Consider the following 15,775-nt stretch of genomic DNA (forward strand, 5'->3'; position numbering starts at 1 on the left):
AGGAACTCATCTGAATTCCAAGGAAGGGGAGCAAATTAGTTATTTGATTAGTTGCAGTTGACCAAGAGGGCCATGGCCACTGAATAGCTTGTGAATTTAATTAAATTGCTAATAGATACTTTTCTGTTCTGTGAGAGCAGCTTGCTGCTCTCAGCCTGAATAGGGACCTTCCAGTGTTGCCTGCTGATGTGTCTTGGGATTTAGCTTGCCAAGAACTTCTCTTAAATGTTCATTCATGAAGGAAATGGTTGAAAAAGGGGCTCATCCTGTTTTCCAACTTCCTTGCCTGTTGATGGCTTAGTGAGTCAACTAACAACTTTGGAATTTCTCCAAATTAAATGTGGAATGTTTAGTCGGCTTTCCAGGAAAATGCCTTAGCAATCACTACCCTCTTTGCTCTATAGGAATAACTTTGAGTACACTCTGGAAGCCTCCAAGTCCCTCCGACAGAAGCCTGGGGACAGCACAATGACTTACTTGAACAAAGGTCAATTTTACCCCATCACGCTGAAAGAAGTCAGCAGCAGTGAAGGAATCCATCACCCCATCAGTAAAGTCCGAGTGAGTGGCAGCTTTTGTGGTTTCTTGGGAAAGAGGGTGTGTACAGTGGTGGCCTTAAACTCTCCCAAAGTGCAGTAATCTAAACTAGAGCATCAGCACTAAGGCCAGCTTACCCGCGCTCTTACGTCAACGTTGGTTCCTTTGCTGTCCACCTACTTCCACACCAGCCCATCCTGGCTCAGTCTGTTAAGAAGTGGTGTCAGCACTTGTGTAAAGGTGATGCAACACCTGGAATGAGATCCTGAATTCTAGTTAGGAGAGCAGCTCTGCTCTGTTTATGACCCAGAAAGTGATGCTGTCTGCCTTCCAGTTCGGCAGCAGTGTGGCAGGTACACTGTGATGCCTCAAGTGGGAAAGCCTAAAGCAGAAAACCTGATACCAATGATAACTTCCAAAACAAATGTACTCTCTGGCCTTTTATCTTTCACATTTTTGTTATTTATTTTTTTTAATCTTTCTTTCCCTCTCCTTTCAGAGTGTCATTATGGTCGTGTTTGCTGAAGACAAAACAAGGGAAGATCAGCTCAGGCACTGGAAATACTGGCACTCAAGACAGCACACGGCCAAACAAAGATGCATTGACATAGGTAAGGAACACTCATTGCTGGTGTCAAACTTCATGCCTAATTCCTTGGCAAGGTTTGGTTTTCTGCTAAAGCTTTGTTATTTTAAGGAACACTCTCTGCTATCCATGGGTTTGCTGAAAGCCCAGAGAGAGCTTTTGATTGCTTGGAGCTAATGCAGTTTTTAGGACTCCTTAAAGAAACTGATCTTTGGGGGATTTTGGTTGGTGGTCTTTAGACGTTTGCATTAGGAGATCTAACACCCTCTTTCAAACAACAGTTGCTTTGGCATGTCCTGGTGCTTGCAGCTAAATCACAGCTTGTAGTCTCAGTGTCTGTCCTAAATATTGTATTTCTTCAAAGGACAAGATCCTCATAGAAGTACCTCAACACTAATGATCCTCCTTCCCACAACTTTGCTCACAACTGGTCTTTGGTACATGTGAAAAAAGAAAACACTGCAAATTTCCACTTGCCTCCAGACAAGGCTGGGGCTGGCTGACTTCCAGCCTTCTCTGGCTGAAGGCTGGGTTGTACTCCTCGTCCCTTCCTTCTGTGAATCAAAGCAGGGATTAATCACCTGGCACTTAAAGCAGACGCGCATGCAAATCTTTGTTTGTTATTGAAGGAGTTTATTGAGAACTTATGTCCTTGCTGTGCAGGGTAGAGTTTCCTGCACATAGCAGGTTATGGCATGGAACACCTGATATTTGGGATATCTTCCTTTCTCACTGGAGTTTAGAATTTCTGCAAGTCCCATTTTCCTCCTTCCTCATGTTTGTTGGGGTTGTTTTGTACAAGAACCATTTCCGGGCTTTTTAATGATCCATTCCTAAGTACAGTTCAGCTTCCTTCGCTGAAGAGTTGCAGTTTCTGGCTGCTTTGTGTGATTAAGGACTTTACATAGTATTTCTTCTTCCTCTCCCTCATGAGTCCTTCTTTCTGACAGCTGACTACAAAGAGAGCTTTAACACCATCAGTAACATTGAGGAGATCGCTTACAACGCCATATCCTTCACTTGGGACATCAATGAGGAAGCGAAGGTATGTGACCACAATTATATTTCCTGTCCTTTTAGCAGATTCAGGGGCTGGGGGAGGGGAAGGGTGTGTGGCCTACCTGGTGATTAGCATGTAACAAGTTTGTTTACGCTCTTACATTAGGCAAAACCTTCTGGCTATTTCTTAAGAGGGTTTGGATGTGCAACTGGGAGAGCTTTGCAACTGCTTTAAGGTTCTTGGCAGAACTGCCTGCCTGACAGACAAGTACTGACAGAAGGAAGCACTGAGCGTTTCCAGAGCTGATGAAGTGGTGCGGGAGGTGTGATGGAGCATAGCTGGGCTTGGCAGTGAGCACAGCCTCCTGAAGGATCCCTGTGGGAGGCAGGGGGCAGCTTCTGAGGCCGTTAAGGCTGTAGCAATGGGCTTGCCTTCAGCAGAAGAGGGAGTAGCAGCTGCCTCTGAGCTCCCAAAGCATGTGTTGCTTAAACCATAGATCCCAACACCCAGTGACCTATTTCAAAGTAGAGCAGCCTCCTGGTGAACCCTGGTTTGATCTTTTCTCAGAACTGTGGGCACTATGGAAGGTGTGTAGGTAGGGGCAGCATCCCTAGCTAGTAGCTAACTGCAGCTGTTTGAGCCACTCCAGCTTTTGGAAAAGGCCTGTATATCTAAAGGTGCAAGGACAGCAGGTCAGTTTCCCACCAGTTTGTTGCTGGAGTTAAAGAGCAGAAGTTTTCTTTGGAGAGTTTTATTACTGTTTGGATTTTCGTGAAAAATTGGGAATGGTTCTCCTTCAATTTTTGGAGACTGGCTGTTCCCTTGCTAGTATGGTATGTGCTAGTCACCAGCATCACGGGGAAAACTACTGATGGCTGCAGAGTGCCATATCTAGGGAGAGCCTGGCCTGGGGGCCATGGGAACTCTCAGTGGACAACACAGGTCCTTCTCTGGAGCTGTGTGTGACAATGTGCTCTGCAGGAGGAACAAAGGCTGTACAGAGGCTCGCTCTCACCATGAGCTTTGCTCTGTGCTACACAGTGACTGTGGAGAAAAGGTATGGGGAGTGCTGTTGGGTTTCAGCTCTGTGGGAGACATGTAGGATGCTTGGCAGGCAGCACTGAGGAGCTGTGTGTGCTGCTGCTGAAAGTGCTGCCTTGCACCATGTGTGACATTGCTTGTGAAGCTGGTGTTGAGTGCCAGGCTTCCCTGTTCACCAGGTTTGGCTTCAGTCAGGTTGAGAGGGCTGGCAGGGAGGGTCTTACCTGCTGGAGAATGCTAAAAGGCTGACATGATTTCTGAAACATGAAGGACTTCGCTATGTGAACAAGCAGAGGATGCTTCAGAAGGTCAGTCAAAAGGAGTCAGTAAATATTCCCAAAGTGTTATCCTACTGCCACAGCCAGTCAGACATTTAACAAACCTGGGTAGTCAGTGTCTACAAGGTACACAAAGGCTTAGGATTTGCACACAGGAGTGGGTTGTGGAGGCAGAGCAATTCAAGCCCTCAGGGAGATGGAAGCACTTTCTGCAGCTGCCTCTCTACTGGCTGAGCCATTCTGCAGCAGTAGGGATGGGTCACTAACCCAGGAGCAGGGCTTAGAGGTGGTGCTGAGAACCCTGTGTCTGCCCCAAGGAAAACCATCCCTTCTTACCAGGTAGTTATTGCCCAGTCACTCTACAGACCCCTGAATGAGTATTTTCAGGCATCTTGTAAAGTTCTAAGGACCCTCATGGTGATACTTCATCTCAGGACTGAACTTCATGGGATGAAGTCGTGTGGGGGGGGTGTGAGACAGACTGGTTTGGTAGCTAGAGACAAATTTTCTTCCAGATTCACAGTCTTAGTGTGTGAGATCCATATACTGTGAGTACTGGTTTGTATGAACCTGCAGAGGGGACTGTTGATACCAAATGTGCAAGCCTTGGCTCCTGGTATCAGAATCATATTAAGACAAAAATAGTCTTGACTTCAGTGTTTAAAGAATTGGCATTTTTAGCAAGTGCTCTGTGTGCTTAAGTGTCTGTTTAACTTCAGTATTTTCACTGAGTGGATGTGTTTTGTCAATGGTTGAATTTCTCACCAGTAGAGCTGCAATTCTTTCTCAACTTCTGTGATTTTATCAGGAGATGTCTGAGCCAATTTCAACAATTTTTATTGCATGGTTCATTTACCTTGCATGCTCTTGCTCTCTCCTTTCCCTCCCCCGCTGCCCCCCCCAACAGTAGTCTTAAAGCGTATGAAGAGAGCAAGGATTAGACAGAGCTGAGTTTCTAATGCTGCAGAAAGTCCTTCACAGTAATAGTGTTTTGTGTTTAATAACAGCAGAAGTGCTGCATAGATGGTATGTTTAACCAGCCAACAAGCCTTTGATTATTAGAAATTTGCTTCCTGAGCCCTGGAGTTACCTGGACCAGAGCCAGGTGATTCTTCTGGGCTTGCTGCTTCTCCTGTTTCCTTCTCTTGCTTTTGCTTCCAGTTTGCTGTGGGAATGATTTGATCCCAGTGTCAAGCAGCATTGCAGCAGTGTCAAGTGGGAGGTGATGAGGCTCTGTGTCTGGGATTTCTGATGTAGTTATTCATTTAAGCACCCAGGACTCTGGATGTGTGTCATATTTAATGTAAAGTAGCATATTATCACAAGGAGTTGCCCCTAGCAGCTCTGGGACCAAGTTCTTGCCTTCTTGTGGGCATGTGCAGGGATATTGCACCTCTGCCACTGTGTCTGTTCAGGAGGGTGTCACCTGCCAGACAGAGTGCTTTGCTGGTCCCCTTAGGGCACTATGGGGATTTAGTGAACTACACCTTTCTGGTGAAGAAATGCTCCTTTCACACAGTGAGTCATGTGCTTCCTCTGTGGCAAGGAAAATGTGTGGATTTTGCAGCTGTCGAGTTGTGGGATGGAAAAAAGAAGTTTGAGATGCCCTTAGCAACAAGTATTTCCCATTTCCCAGTTGCATTGTGCTGGGAGAGCTGAGAGCAAGGCCAGGGCTTTGGTCACTGGATGCATCGGACATGCCTGGCTCTGCATGGATGGGATTGTCACACAGCTGGCTGTGTTGTTGTGCTGTTTTGTGAGCCTGTGGGTGTAGGAACCAGGAAGATTTCATCCATGACAGATGCTTCCCACCCTGTGACCCAGACCGTATCCATAAATTTCAGAGCAAATTCGCTTCTCTGGCAGCTCCCCTCTGCCCTCTTCTGTTATTTTGGGACATCACAGGATCTGCTGGAAGCAGCTGCTTCATAGAAGAGGCTGGGTTAAGTATTCTCTGACCTTTGCAAGAGTGTATTCAAACTGGAAAAGGGCCCAGGATCCAAAGGCTCCTTGCTCTGAGACAGTGAAGGGAGCTGAGGGTGAGGGGAGGAAGGCCAGGCTTCAAGAGGAAAAGGCAAACTGCCCTGAAGTGGTGCTGTTGAGATTAAAAGGAGAGTGTGGTCAGGGTTAGAAAGATTGTCAGGAAACACTGTGGAGTGTTGAAGTGGTAATTCAGATGGGCTTTCAGGTGTCTGTGTTAGGGGTGAGGTCTGATCTCATCACCTCACAGACCAGGGAAGGGGAATAATTGGATGAGGAGACAATCACGCTTTGTGAGAAGGAAAGGGAAGATGGTGAACTGGAAAATTAACATTAGATGAACTGGTAAGTTGTTGAATGGGATATTTAAGAAAGCCAGTGTAGCTGCTCAGTCAGGAGCCATCCTGCTTGGGTGGAAGCGCGATTCGATGAGTCTGACAAAGATGTGTAGCTGATACTCACTTGCACGCAACAGGTAGCGCTGGAGTTACCCTGAGGCTTATGGAGACTTCAAAGAGTGTCCCACCCTATCCTGGATGTCTGCCGGGTTGGGCAGACAGTCGAGGTGGGGTTCTTCTCCTGCAAAGAAGCTTTTAGATGTCTGAGCATATACTCGTCATCTTTCACATCTATGACTTCATTAGGGACAGGGTGTCTATAGCTGGGATGGAGCTTTCTCTGGAGGTGCCTGCCCCTTGTTGACTAAGCAGGCTTGACCATCTTTAAAATGGGGGTTTTAAAGGTAGGGAAGAGAAATTGTGTCCTTGCAGTCCTTTTTGTGTCTTTGACCTCTGTATGTCAATCAGGAGAAGCGTTTATAGATTCAGATAATGAGTTTTTGAAGTTGGGAGCCATCTCTTCCCAGGTACAACACACCTGGTTCCCCATTACAGGTCTTTTAATGAAAATTGCCATTATGTGCATGGTTAAATGCACATTTCATGCTGCTCTTCATACTGTTGGCTGTTGTTCTGTTACCTCTATCTATTGTGTTACCCGTTAGGCTGCGAAGCAAATTCTCTGTCCCTTAACTCTGGCCTGGGGACATGGCCTGCTCTCAGGTCAGTGGCAGCTGAACAATCTGGACAGATTGGTTTACCCAGGGTTAACTGGCTTTGCTGGATCCTGCTTTGCACAAATGTTGTCTGAGCTCCTGCCCTGTGGAGCAGGAGGGTTGGGGCCTCCTGTCTGAACAGAGCGAGTTGTGTGCGTGGTGATTGCGAGATCCTTCTTGCCCTGTTTTTGTAGCTCTAGCAGTGCAAGGACTCTGCTGTTGTGCTGTGGCACCCCTTCAGTGCTTCCCAGTGGGTTTCTTCTGAAACACAGCATTGCTTCCAGCAGCTCCCAGAGAAGGGCCCCGTGGAGGTCTTCTGTCTGGCTTGCTTAAGGTTAGATGGTGGGACTGTAGCCAAAAATGATGTCACTGCACATTAAGGGTTCTATTGTCCTCCTACTCTTTCCCTCCAAAAAAAAAGGCATTGTAAGCCAGATGCTCTGTGTGAAAAGACCCTTTCTACTAAGAAGGGTGTTAGTGTAACAAGCATTTTGAGCTGGAGAATATCATGGTAGAGCTTTTTCTGCTTTTTCACAAATGGAAGGTGCTGTATTATCTCTTAAGTGATGCCCTGAATGACAGAGCAATTAATCAATGCTTCTTTTTTTTTTCTTGCCTAAGAAGAGTTGAATGGTCCTATATTACAGTAATTTGCGTCTAATTTGGAATGGCTTTTTGAAATAGCAAATTGGGCAATGAGGGTGGTCTTCTTGGCATATCGTCTCTTGTCTTGGCAGGATTTTTTTGTTCAGATGAGCTCAATTTTTGGAGAGGGCGGATCTCTTGCTACAACTTGAAGTGAGGCTGGGCTGTAGGCTGATTTATTTTAAGGGTTTATTCTAGTGTAATCCTCTCTTGGTGTTCACTGTAGGAAGAATTTCAACTTTTTTGACTGATGAATGTTGCATACATTTATATGGATGCCATTATAATGAAGCAGCAGTCATATGCCTCATTAAAGAAGGTGTTGCCACCTTCAGCAGCATTGAGGAGGTACAGGTTTGGCTAGTTGGAAATGAAACTATGAAATGTGATGAGTCAAACATACTTAAAGGGAAGAGATTGGTGTGAAGCCAAGGCTGCAGACCACAAATACTTTGAGGCACAAGTACACACAGCCTTTGGAGCAGTGACATAGGAAAGTCATAGCAAGTATTGCTTACCTGCCTCTTAACACACACCTCTCCCTGCTCTGTCATGGATTTTCTGAAAAACAGGCATATGCTGCCCTTGATTTTAAGCATTGTCAGCTAGAACCAAGTTTTCAACTCACTGTATTTCTTTCAAACTTGGTGTCCCAAGTTCTGCCATTGTCTGGTCCTTCCAACTATGGGGCTCATGATGTACTTCCTAAAGCTGAATGAAAAATCTCCTGACATTAGCTTTTCTGTAGAGAAAATTAGTAGGAAAATTAGGATGATCTTTTTTTTTCCTTTTCTTTTCTTTGCTTTCCTTTTATACCTGATGATTACTCTTCCTTTTCAGCCATTTTTGTGCCTTTGTAGACTTAATTCTTGGTTTTGTCAGGGTTTTGGGTTTTTTTTGGTTTTTAAGGGGCTTTTATTGGTGGTGGTGGTGGTTTGGAAGTGTGAGTTGGTTTTCTGTGGGGTTTTTTGTTTGCTTGGTGATTTTTTTTTTCTCTCCATATTACCACTTTTTTGCCAAACTGCTGTTTTTACTTTCTTTCCAACTAACCTAACAAAACCTGGCCCCACACCTTTATCTTATCAAAGTACGGGGTGGGAGGAAGCATCGGTATGACTGGGAACCTCTATCCCCAGGTTTCCCATGTGCTGTGAGCAGAGACATTGCTATATTTCCTTGCCTTGGAACAGGTTGGAATAACAATCAACATTGTTCTTTGTGAGCAGGAAAATGTATTTTCCTTTCATTACCATGCATTTTTGTTTTGTTGATGGGGTGAACTTGCTAGAGGATGTTCTCTTATCTGGAACTGGGTGATATTTCCCACTTGTCATTCCTTGGTGTGGTGTGGGACCCGTGGTAGGCTCTGTGTCAGTCACCCAAATTGGGCTTGGTACGTTTGAATGCAAACTAACTTCCCTGGGCTGCGAGCAGGATGGTTCTGAGTCTGACTGGGTGGAGCTGGAACGGATGCAGCCCTATTGCACATCTGCCAGACAAGCCTTATTTGGAGTGTCCGATCCCAAAGGCAAGAGGTAGCTGAGGAGCCCACAGGTGCATGAATTGCCCAATTTTTTTTATCTTTCTCTCCTGGCTCACCTCCTGCTGATGCAAAACCTGTGGTGCATGTGGGAGGTGAAGAAACGAATGTGAGAGCAGTAAGATGAGGCACCTCTCAGGTGATCTGTACCCAAGTGTGGGTTTGGGGTTTTTTCTTTTAAAGACAGAAGAGTCTTCCCAGCATTGCTTTTCTAGGACATGCCTTTGTGATGTGTGCAGGCAGACCTGTGCTTGCCTGCCTGCACTTCGAGCTCCCTGGCTCTGACCCAGAGCCAATCCTGGAAGCCATGGATCTGGATTGGCACAAGACAGTGCCCAGGCTGACAGCTCTGCCTCTTGGAAGGGCTTGGAACTGTGCTGGTGTAATTTAAAAGGGTTTTGGACTGGAGATATTTTGTATACAACCAGTTCACAGCATAGGTGAAACATATGTGGACAAATGTTTAGAAAATGCCCTTTATTTTTTCCTTTTATATTTGTCCAAGCATTTAGAGAAACCATATGCTTTCAGCTATCAGCATTGAAATAACCAACTTCGAGCTTCTGAGTAATTTTTCTTTACAGGAGGGGGAGACACTGCCTTTGTGTCAGAGAAATGGTCTCAGGACCCACTGGAATCCCTTTGTCTGCTGTATTTTGGGCAGAACATTGAAACTATTTAACCAAGGTCAAGAAAAACAATATCCAACTGCATTCCCTGGAAAGAAGCTCATCACAGTTTAATCTGTCTCTGGTTGTTGTACTGTAGGCTTCAGACTCTATTCTTTACAGACACAGTAATCCAAAATTAAAAGCATCCTGACAATTTCAAGTTGAATATAATATAGACCGAATATAATATAAGTTGAATATAACAAAGGCTGGAGCATCGCTTCTATGAAGAGAGGCTGAAGAGCTGGGGTTGTACAGCCTGGAGAAGAGACAGCTCTGGGGAGACCTTAGAGCACCTTCCAGTACCTAAAGGAGACCAGAAGGAAAGCTGGAGAGGGACCTTTTATGGGGGCTTGTAGTGATACAGAGCAAGGGGGAATGGCTTTAAACTGACAGATTTAGATTAGATATTAGGAAGAAATCTTTACTATGAGGGACTAGAACAGGTTACCCAGAGAAGTTATGGATGTCCCATCCCTGGGTGTGTTCAAGGCCAGGTTTGATGAGGTTTTGAGCAAGCTGATCTTGTAGAGTGTCCCTGCCCATGGCAGGGGGGTTGGACTGGATGATCTTTAGGGTCACTTCAGCCCAAGCCATTCTGTGGTTAAAATGAGTGGCTTTTGCCTACTAGTGTCAGAAAAGTTAAAGTTTTTATCTGAAGAGAAAGACATATCCAGTAGACTTGGATTAGTGAGTAATGTCTTGATCCTTTGGGTACAAAAATATAACAGCATAAATAGGAGAAGGTAAATACAATTTACCTGTCTTCTCTTGAAATGAAAGCCATGTGGAGCAAGGTGATCAGACTGGAAAAAAATCCCAAGTCTGCCTCTGTAGGGCCTTATCCAGAAGGATGTACAGGACTTTGCACAATAGTGTGACCCATGCCTGTGTCTGGGGACTGGTCGGAGCTCATGGTGTGCTTGTACCCAGTGGAATTGCTCACCATTACCTATGGCAGCCCCAGATGTCACTGGTGTGTACCTACGTACCGCTGCTTTTCAACTGTGCTCTGCAGTGAGTCAGATGAGGCTGTACAAGGTGACATTTCATCTAAAGCTGCTGCATATGTAGCCTTTGGACTAACAAAATTGCTGGTGCTTTTTGTGTGACAAAAGAGTACGGCGTCCAAGATAAACCAAGGAGAAGAGATCTGGGTATGCAAGCCTTCATTTAAAAAAGGCATCTTTCATCTCGCTGACAGTGAGGTTCCTGCAGGGCTTTGATTGCCCTTTAATTATGCCTGTTTTTCCTGGTTTGTTTGAAAGGCAGATCTTGTTAGAAAAAGGTGCTGTGTGGAAAGAACTTGGCTGTCTCTGCTGCCCTTCCTTGAGGGCACACAGCAGAGCTGTCGGATTAATTTTTTTTTCTGCATTATTAAAATGGAAGATTGTTTCTTGTAGATTTGAATGTAGGCACGGTGTGTTCCTCCCAACTTAGGTGAGGAGGGGCGTGAGGGGTCAGGTGGTTAAAGCAGGCTGGGAAGTCATGAGGTCTGACTTCTTCCCACGTTAGCTTCCAGCATGATCCCAGAGGAGGTGCTTTAATCCTTCTGCCTTCGGTCTTTTGCTGTGTGCAGCTGGGCCACTGCTCATCTGCCCCAAAGGCTGCAGGAATCTCAGCCTAGTGTTGGGGAAAGGAGACTCTAGTGTGTTGGGGTGAATGCCAGGTGTGGGGGGTTAGCAGTTCGTACCAGCTCACACTTTTTGTGCTGTTCGGTGTTTCATCTGAGACCCCACTGTTGTGGAGCCATTTGTCTCAATGACTACCTTGACTTTCATGAGCAAGAGTTAGAAAAAATCATGGAAAAAAATTAACAAAAAGTAAAAGAAAAATAAAGCCTGAGTTTGTTGGAGAGAAAAGCCTAGATATACTATTCAAATATAGACTAAAAACTTAACTGCCAAGCAAGCAAAATTACTTGAGAACAGGTTTCTAATCCCTTCAGAAATCTCAGTTTTAAAGAAAATCTGGGTAACTTTTGAGGGCTTCACTCATGTTTGTAAGTGCCTAGGCTTGACAGCACTCTATTTTTAAGTGCTGTCTTTATGTTGAATCTTGGGAGGCAAGATGAAAATGGTTTGGGTTTTTTTTGGTTTTGTTTTTTTTTTTTAAGTAACAGCAAATCTTAATATAGCTGAGAATGCGGAACTGCCTTTAGAAAAATAGGTTGAACACATGAAAAGGAATCTTGCTCAGCAGGCTGAAGACGCAGAGCAACTTCTGCGGTTATGTTTTTCTTTCTTCTGGCAATTTTGGGGTGGGGATGTAGCTGGCGCAGTCACTTTGCCTTATGTTCCTTTTCGAATGCAAGTCAAATCTTCCTGAACAAAAAGTACCCGGCTGAAACTGTTTTAGCCCAAACTGGAAGAGCTGTTTGCTAAAACTCTTGTTTTGTGAAACTTGAGGTATCCTGAAGTTCCTCAAAAATAGGAGTTACAGGATGAGTAGGGAGAAGTATATGGTCCTTTTGTACTGGCTCAATACAAACAGAAGACAGGCTGGTGGCTCCCTGTAGCTTCAGAGAGGTGATTAGGTTTTAGTTGTCATCTCCTGCCTAGAGTCCTGAAGACTTAAATGGTATGAAAATGAAGTCAGCTGCTTAAAGCCAAAGCTAATCAAATGAGGAGACTCTAAAGCAGAAGGATAATCTTTATCATCTCACAGGCATGGGAGATTCCCATGGGATACCCATGCAGCTCCACTGTAGTAACATGCATCTGTCATGCAGAGACTCTTTGACCTTCAACCCACTGTGGTGCATGGGCTTTGTGTGGCTGGTAAGCCATAAAAACTGAAACCAGGTCTGAAGTCTCAAAAGAGAAGTGACAACATATGCTGGAGAACTGGTGACTGGTGTTCAACGCTGCTGGTGTCCAGTGATGTGAAACTCAGTTGAGGGATTTCACAGAAATTTTGAGGTGGTGGTGGACCTGCTGACATGGTTGCTTGGGCATGTTTTCCTTAAAGAATGCAGTAACTTTTTCATACAGAAATGAGTTATGCATGAATATGCAGTGTAGGTAAATTTAAAATTAAAATTTAAAATGTAAAAATATGCAAACACCAGAGCTGAGGGTCTTTTAAAAAACAAAACCCCTACTCAGGGAATGCAATTATTTAGGCTGTGCATACATCTGATTACCTAGCTCCTAAGCCAGTGAGAGCAGCTCTTCAGACTCCTTGAAGCTTCCCCCTGGGGTGTGCCAGTGCTGCAGGCAAAATGCCAAAGGTAAAGCCAAAGGTAGCAAAAAGGGAAGCAGGTGGATAAAAGCTGGCAAAGCCATCCGTTGAGTTGGTCTGGGGAAGACTGAGAAGAGTTTATTTTAAAATAATTTTCCTGGCTGTGATTTGAGATGTATATAACACTGTCACAAAAAGTTGTCGTAGAACAGCACAGGTTCGAGAGAAGACAGAGAAGTTGCTTAATTGCACTACTCTTCCTCCCTGCCCTGTCTTTTTATACAGCAAAAAGATGGAAAAAACATCCATGGTGGGGGAAAAAACAATTACTTTATAACCCTAATCTGGTGATAGTTACAAAATTTCCATTTCCCCTTTTTCGTTAAAACTGTTAAAGGGTGTTGCAGAACCTGTGCGAAGAGGACCACGATAAGCGGCACTCAGCAAAACCAAAGCCCATAAGATTTTCCAAGCCTGGCGTGAGCCTTTGCGGCTCCGGGAGGTGGCACCAGCTCCCTGCGGAGGCTCCAACGGCGCTTCCCGGAAGCACCGCGGAGCTGTCGGGTCGTGGGGATGGGGCTGCCGCGAGATCTCTGGGAAGGTGCTTCTGGCTCCCAAGGCTTTTGACTACTTTGTGAAGCAGTGAGCTCCCAGCCTTTATTCTTGAGGCAGAGAGGAGTCATTGCAGGTCTTGGTGGCTCGTAAATTCCTGGTAATTAATCCTTGCAGCTTCTTCTGAGACGTGCTGGTAATGGGCATTGTGCCTGTAGAAAAGCCTGGCACGCTGCAAGCCCGTGTTCTGGATACAAAATACTCTGGTCTATCTGTTCATACCCACATAAGGATATTTCTTCCTTCTGTTAAGCAGCACTGGACTTGTTCTCTGCCTGCGTGTGTGTTTTGGCTTCTTTGGTTTTTCTTGGTTTTTTAGACCATTATGAAAATTAAATTAGATACATTCAAAATCACAGTTAATTTCCCCTGTAATTAAGTTTTTTATAAGAATAATACAAATATTTCTCTTTCCCTTTCAATCTGAATGTTAACAGGATATTGAAGGTCTTACTGAGGAATATTCAAAGTAGTGTTCAACTTCTTAGTATGAAGCCCAGAAATTTTTACTGAAATAATGGCATTATTCCTGTGTGTAAAGATAACATGTTCCCTAATATTTTTAAAAAGCTTTTAATAACATTTACAAAAAACAACATAAAACCCCTTCAACCAAGTAGTTTCAAGCATAAGCTGTGGTAGCAGCAGCTTATGTAAAACTCAGGAAAAGATTTGTTCTAACTTGCCCAAAGTAGCATAAATTTTTCAAAGCATGGTTGTGTCCTTACCAGGGTGATAAACACTGAGCAGTGAGGATTGAGTACAGGATGATTCCTTCTGCTAAAAATTTGGTGATATTTGGGATTTCTTGGGTGGAAAAAACTGGGAAAGATGGGTGGAGTCTTCCTAAAGTTGGGAGAGTTCGTTGAAATCTATTCTGGATAAAGTGGCTTTGTCCCCTCTAATGGCTTATATAAAGACTTAAGAATATTGTGGTGCTTGGGGATTTTACCTGATGTCTCAGAGGAAAAGAGGTCCTGCTCGTAGTGGCAAGGACCAGCATTTAGATCTCAACAGTCACCGAGCAGTGCCTCACTCAGTGGTCAGCCAGAAGTCCGTGTGTCACTACTGATGGGTTCTGCTTTCTTCTTCTGCAGGTTTTCATTTCTGTGAACTGCCTCAGCACAGATTTCTCCTCTCAGAAGGGAGTTAAAGGCCTGCCCCTGAATCTTCAGATTGACACCTACAGCTACAATAACAGGAGTAACAAACCTGTCCACAGAGCCTACTGTCAAATTAAAGTCTTCTGTGACAAGGTAAGGTTGGGTCACTGTGCCAGTGACGGTTTGAGAAAGGTTGTTCCACAGCTTAGCAGCTTTTTTTTTTTTCTCCTCCTAATTCTGTCACTTGCTATTTTGACTCACTGAAAAGTCCTGTCTGTGTCTAGCCTTTGCAAGGAAAAAATTTCAACCCCTTCTGCTTGGCTCATAAATGTTGTGATGACCTCAGATAAATATGCTGCTCTCAAAATGCTGGAGTGCCGAGAAGTGTTCCTGAGCATTGACTTTGGAGAAAGGTCAGTCAGTGACAGACTGACACTGGGAAGTCCTGCAGAGTGCCTTCAGCAGGAGAAATCATTGCCAATGATTGGAGCAAGAGAAGGCTTGTCTTTTTGCCCTTGTTGTCTTGGTCCTTTTAAAATTTTTTGCCTGTTCTTACTGCACTTGTAATAAAAAAAAAAAACAAACAACAACAAAACAAACCAATAACTTGCATATCTTGTGAGCAGAAAATGTATCACTGTGTGATACATCAGTGGAGTAAAGCCCCTTTACAAGCTGGATGGGTGCTGTGGTTTGACTGCTCTGCCTTTTGAATTTAGCACACAGGGAATTGATGCCTGTCCCAAAGCCACTGCTCACCAGAAGCTGTGAAAGAAACAGTAGGAGCTGAGCTGGAAGCCACTGTAAAAGTTTAACTGCAAAGAAAGGATGTTTCCCAATCTTTGTAACCTGTTGCTGCCTGAGCAGTCTTTTGAAGGACCATGGCAAGTAATGTGCAACGTTGCTATTTCCAGAGTGACCAAGATTGTTCTAGGCAGAGATAAATGCTTCCTGGACTTCCTCAGTCCTTCCTTTGATTGCTGTGAACCATGTGGACTTCCTATTTTGCTGATATCCTACTTGATTAGGGCCTCTCATTCTTTGCATCCAGACTCCATCTTCATAGGACGAACTTTTACAAGTGATATCTCAAATATCTCTGTGCAGCTGCAGGCCTGAGATGGGCTTGTAACCCTCAGTCTCTAGTCCTGTGCTGGCTTTTCCCTCGTCACGCTGTGTGGTCTTGCCTGGTGATTGCTCAGGGCACTGACCCAAAGATGCATCTCATGCACCGCTGTTCTGCCTCCACTTACTGCCCAAAATATGCAGAGCCCTCTGCACTGTCCCCTTCCTGTAGCATTCCCATTGACTCATCCTGCTGTGTTCTGTTGTCCATCTATATGCCTTTAAATAGGCCCCTCTACTTTCCTGCATGGCTAGGAGAGCTGCCTGTAGCTGCTCCCATTGTGATGTTTTCAGCAAAGAATTTACAGGGAAATAGCATAGGCTTTCCAGAGCCATCCTTAAGACTTGCCAGTAAGCCTAAGAAGCTTGGGTCTTAGGGGCTTTCTTCAGGTCTTTTTTTTTTTTTTTTTCTCCTCCTCT

At 44.6% G+C, this 15,775-nt stretch overlaps 1 protein-coding gene across 1 annotated transcript in view; it reads left to right on the plus strand.

Moving 5' to 3' along the window:
* The window catches only part of GRHL1 (grainyhead like transcription factor 1), a 39,151-nt gene that overhangs the window by 10,115 nt on the left and 13,261 nt on the right, over nucleotides 1-15,775 (plus strand). Inside the window, exons 6-9 of the mRNA XM_027641184.1 lie at nucleotides 405-561; nucleotides 1,037-1,148; nucleotides 2,074-2,168; nucleotides 14,225-14,383. Coding sequence (XP_027496985.1) covers nucleotides 405-561; nucleotides 1,037-1,148; nucleotides 2,074-2,168; nucleotides 14,225-14,383 — 523 coding nt within the window. The remainder of the gene's footprint in view (nucleotides 1-404; nucleotides 562-1,036; nucleotides 1,149-2,073; nucleotides 2,169-14,224; nucleotides 14,384-15,775) is intronic.

Source organism: Corapipo altera, unplaced genomic scaffold, assembly GCF_003945725.1.
Source record: "Corapipo altera isolate COAL_440 unplaced genomic scaffold, ASM394572v1 46, whole genome shotgun sequence".
NCBI lineage: Eukaryota > Metazoa > Chordata > Aves > Passeriformes > Pipridae > Corapipo > Corapipo altera.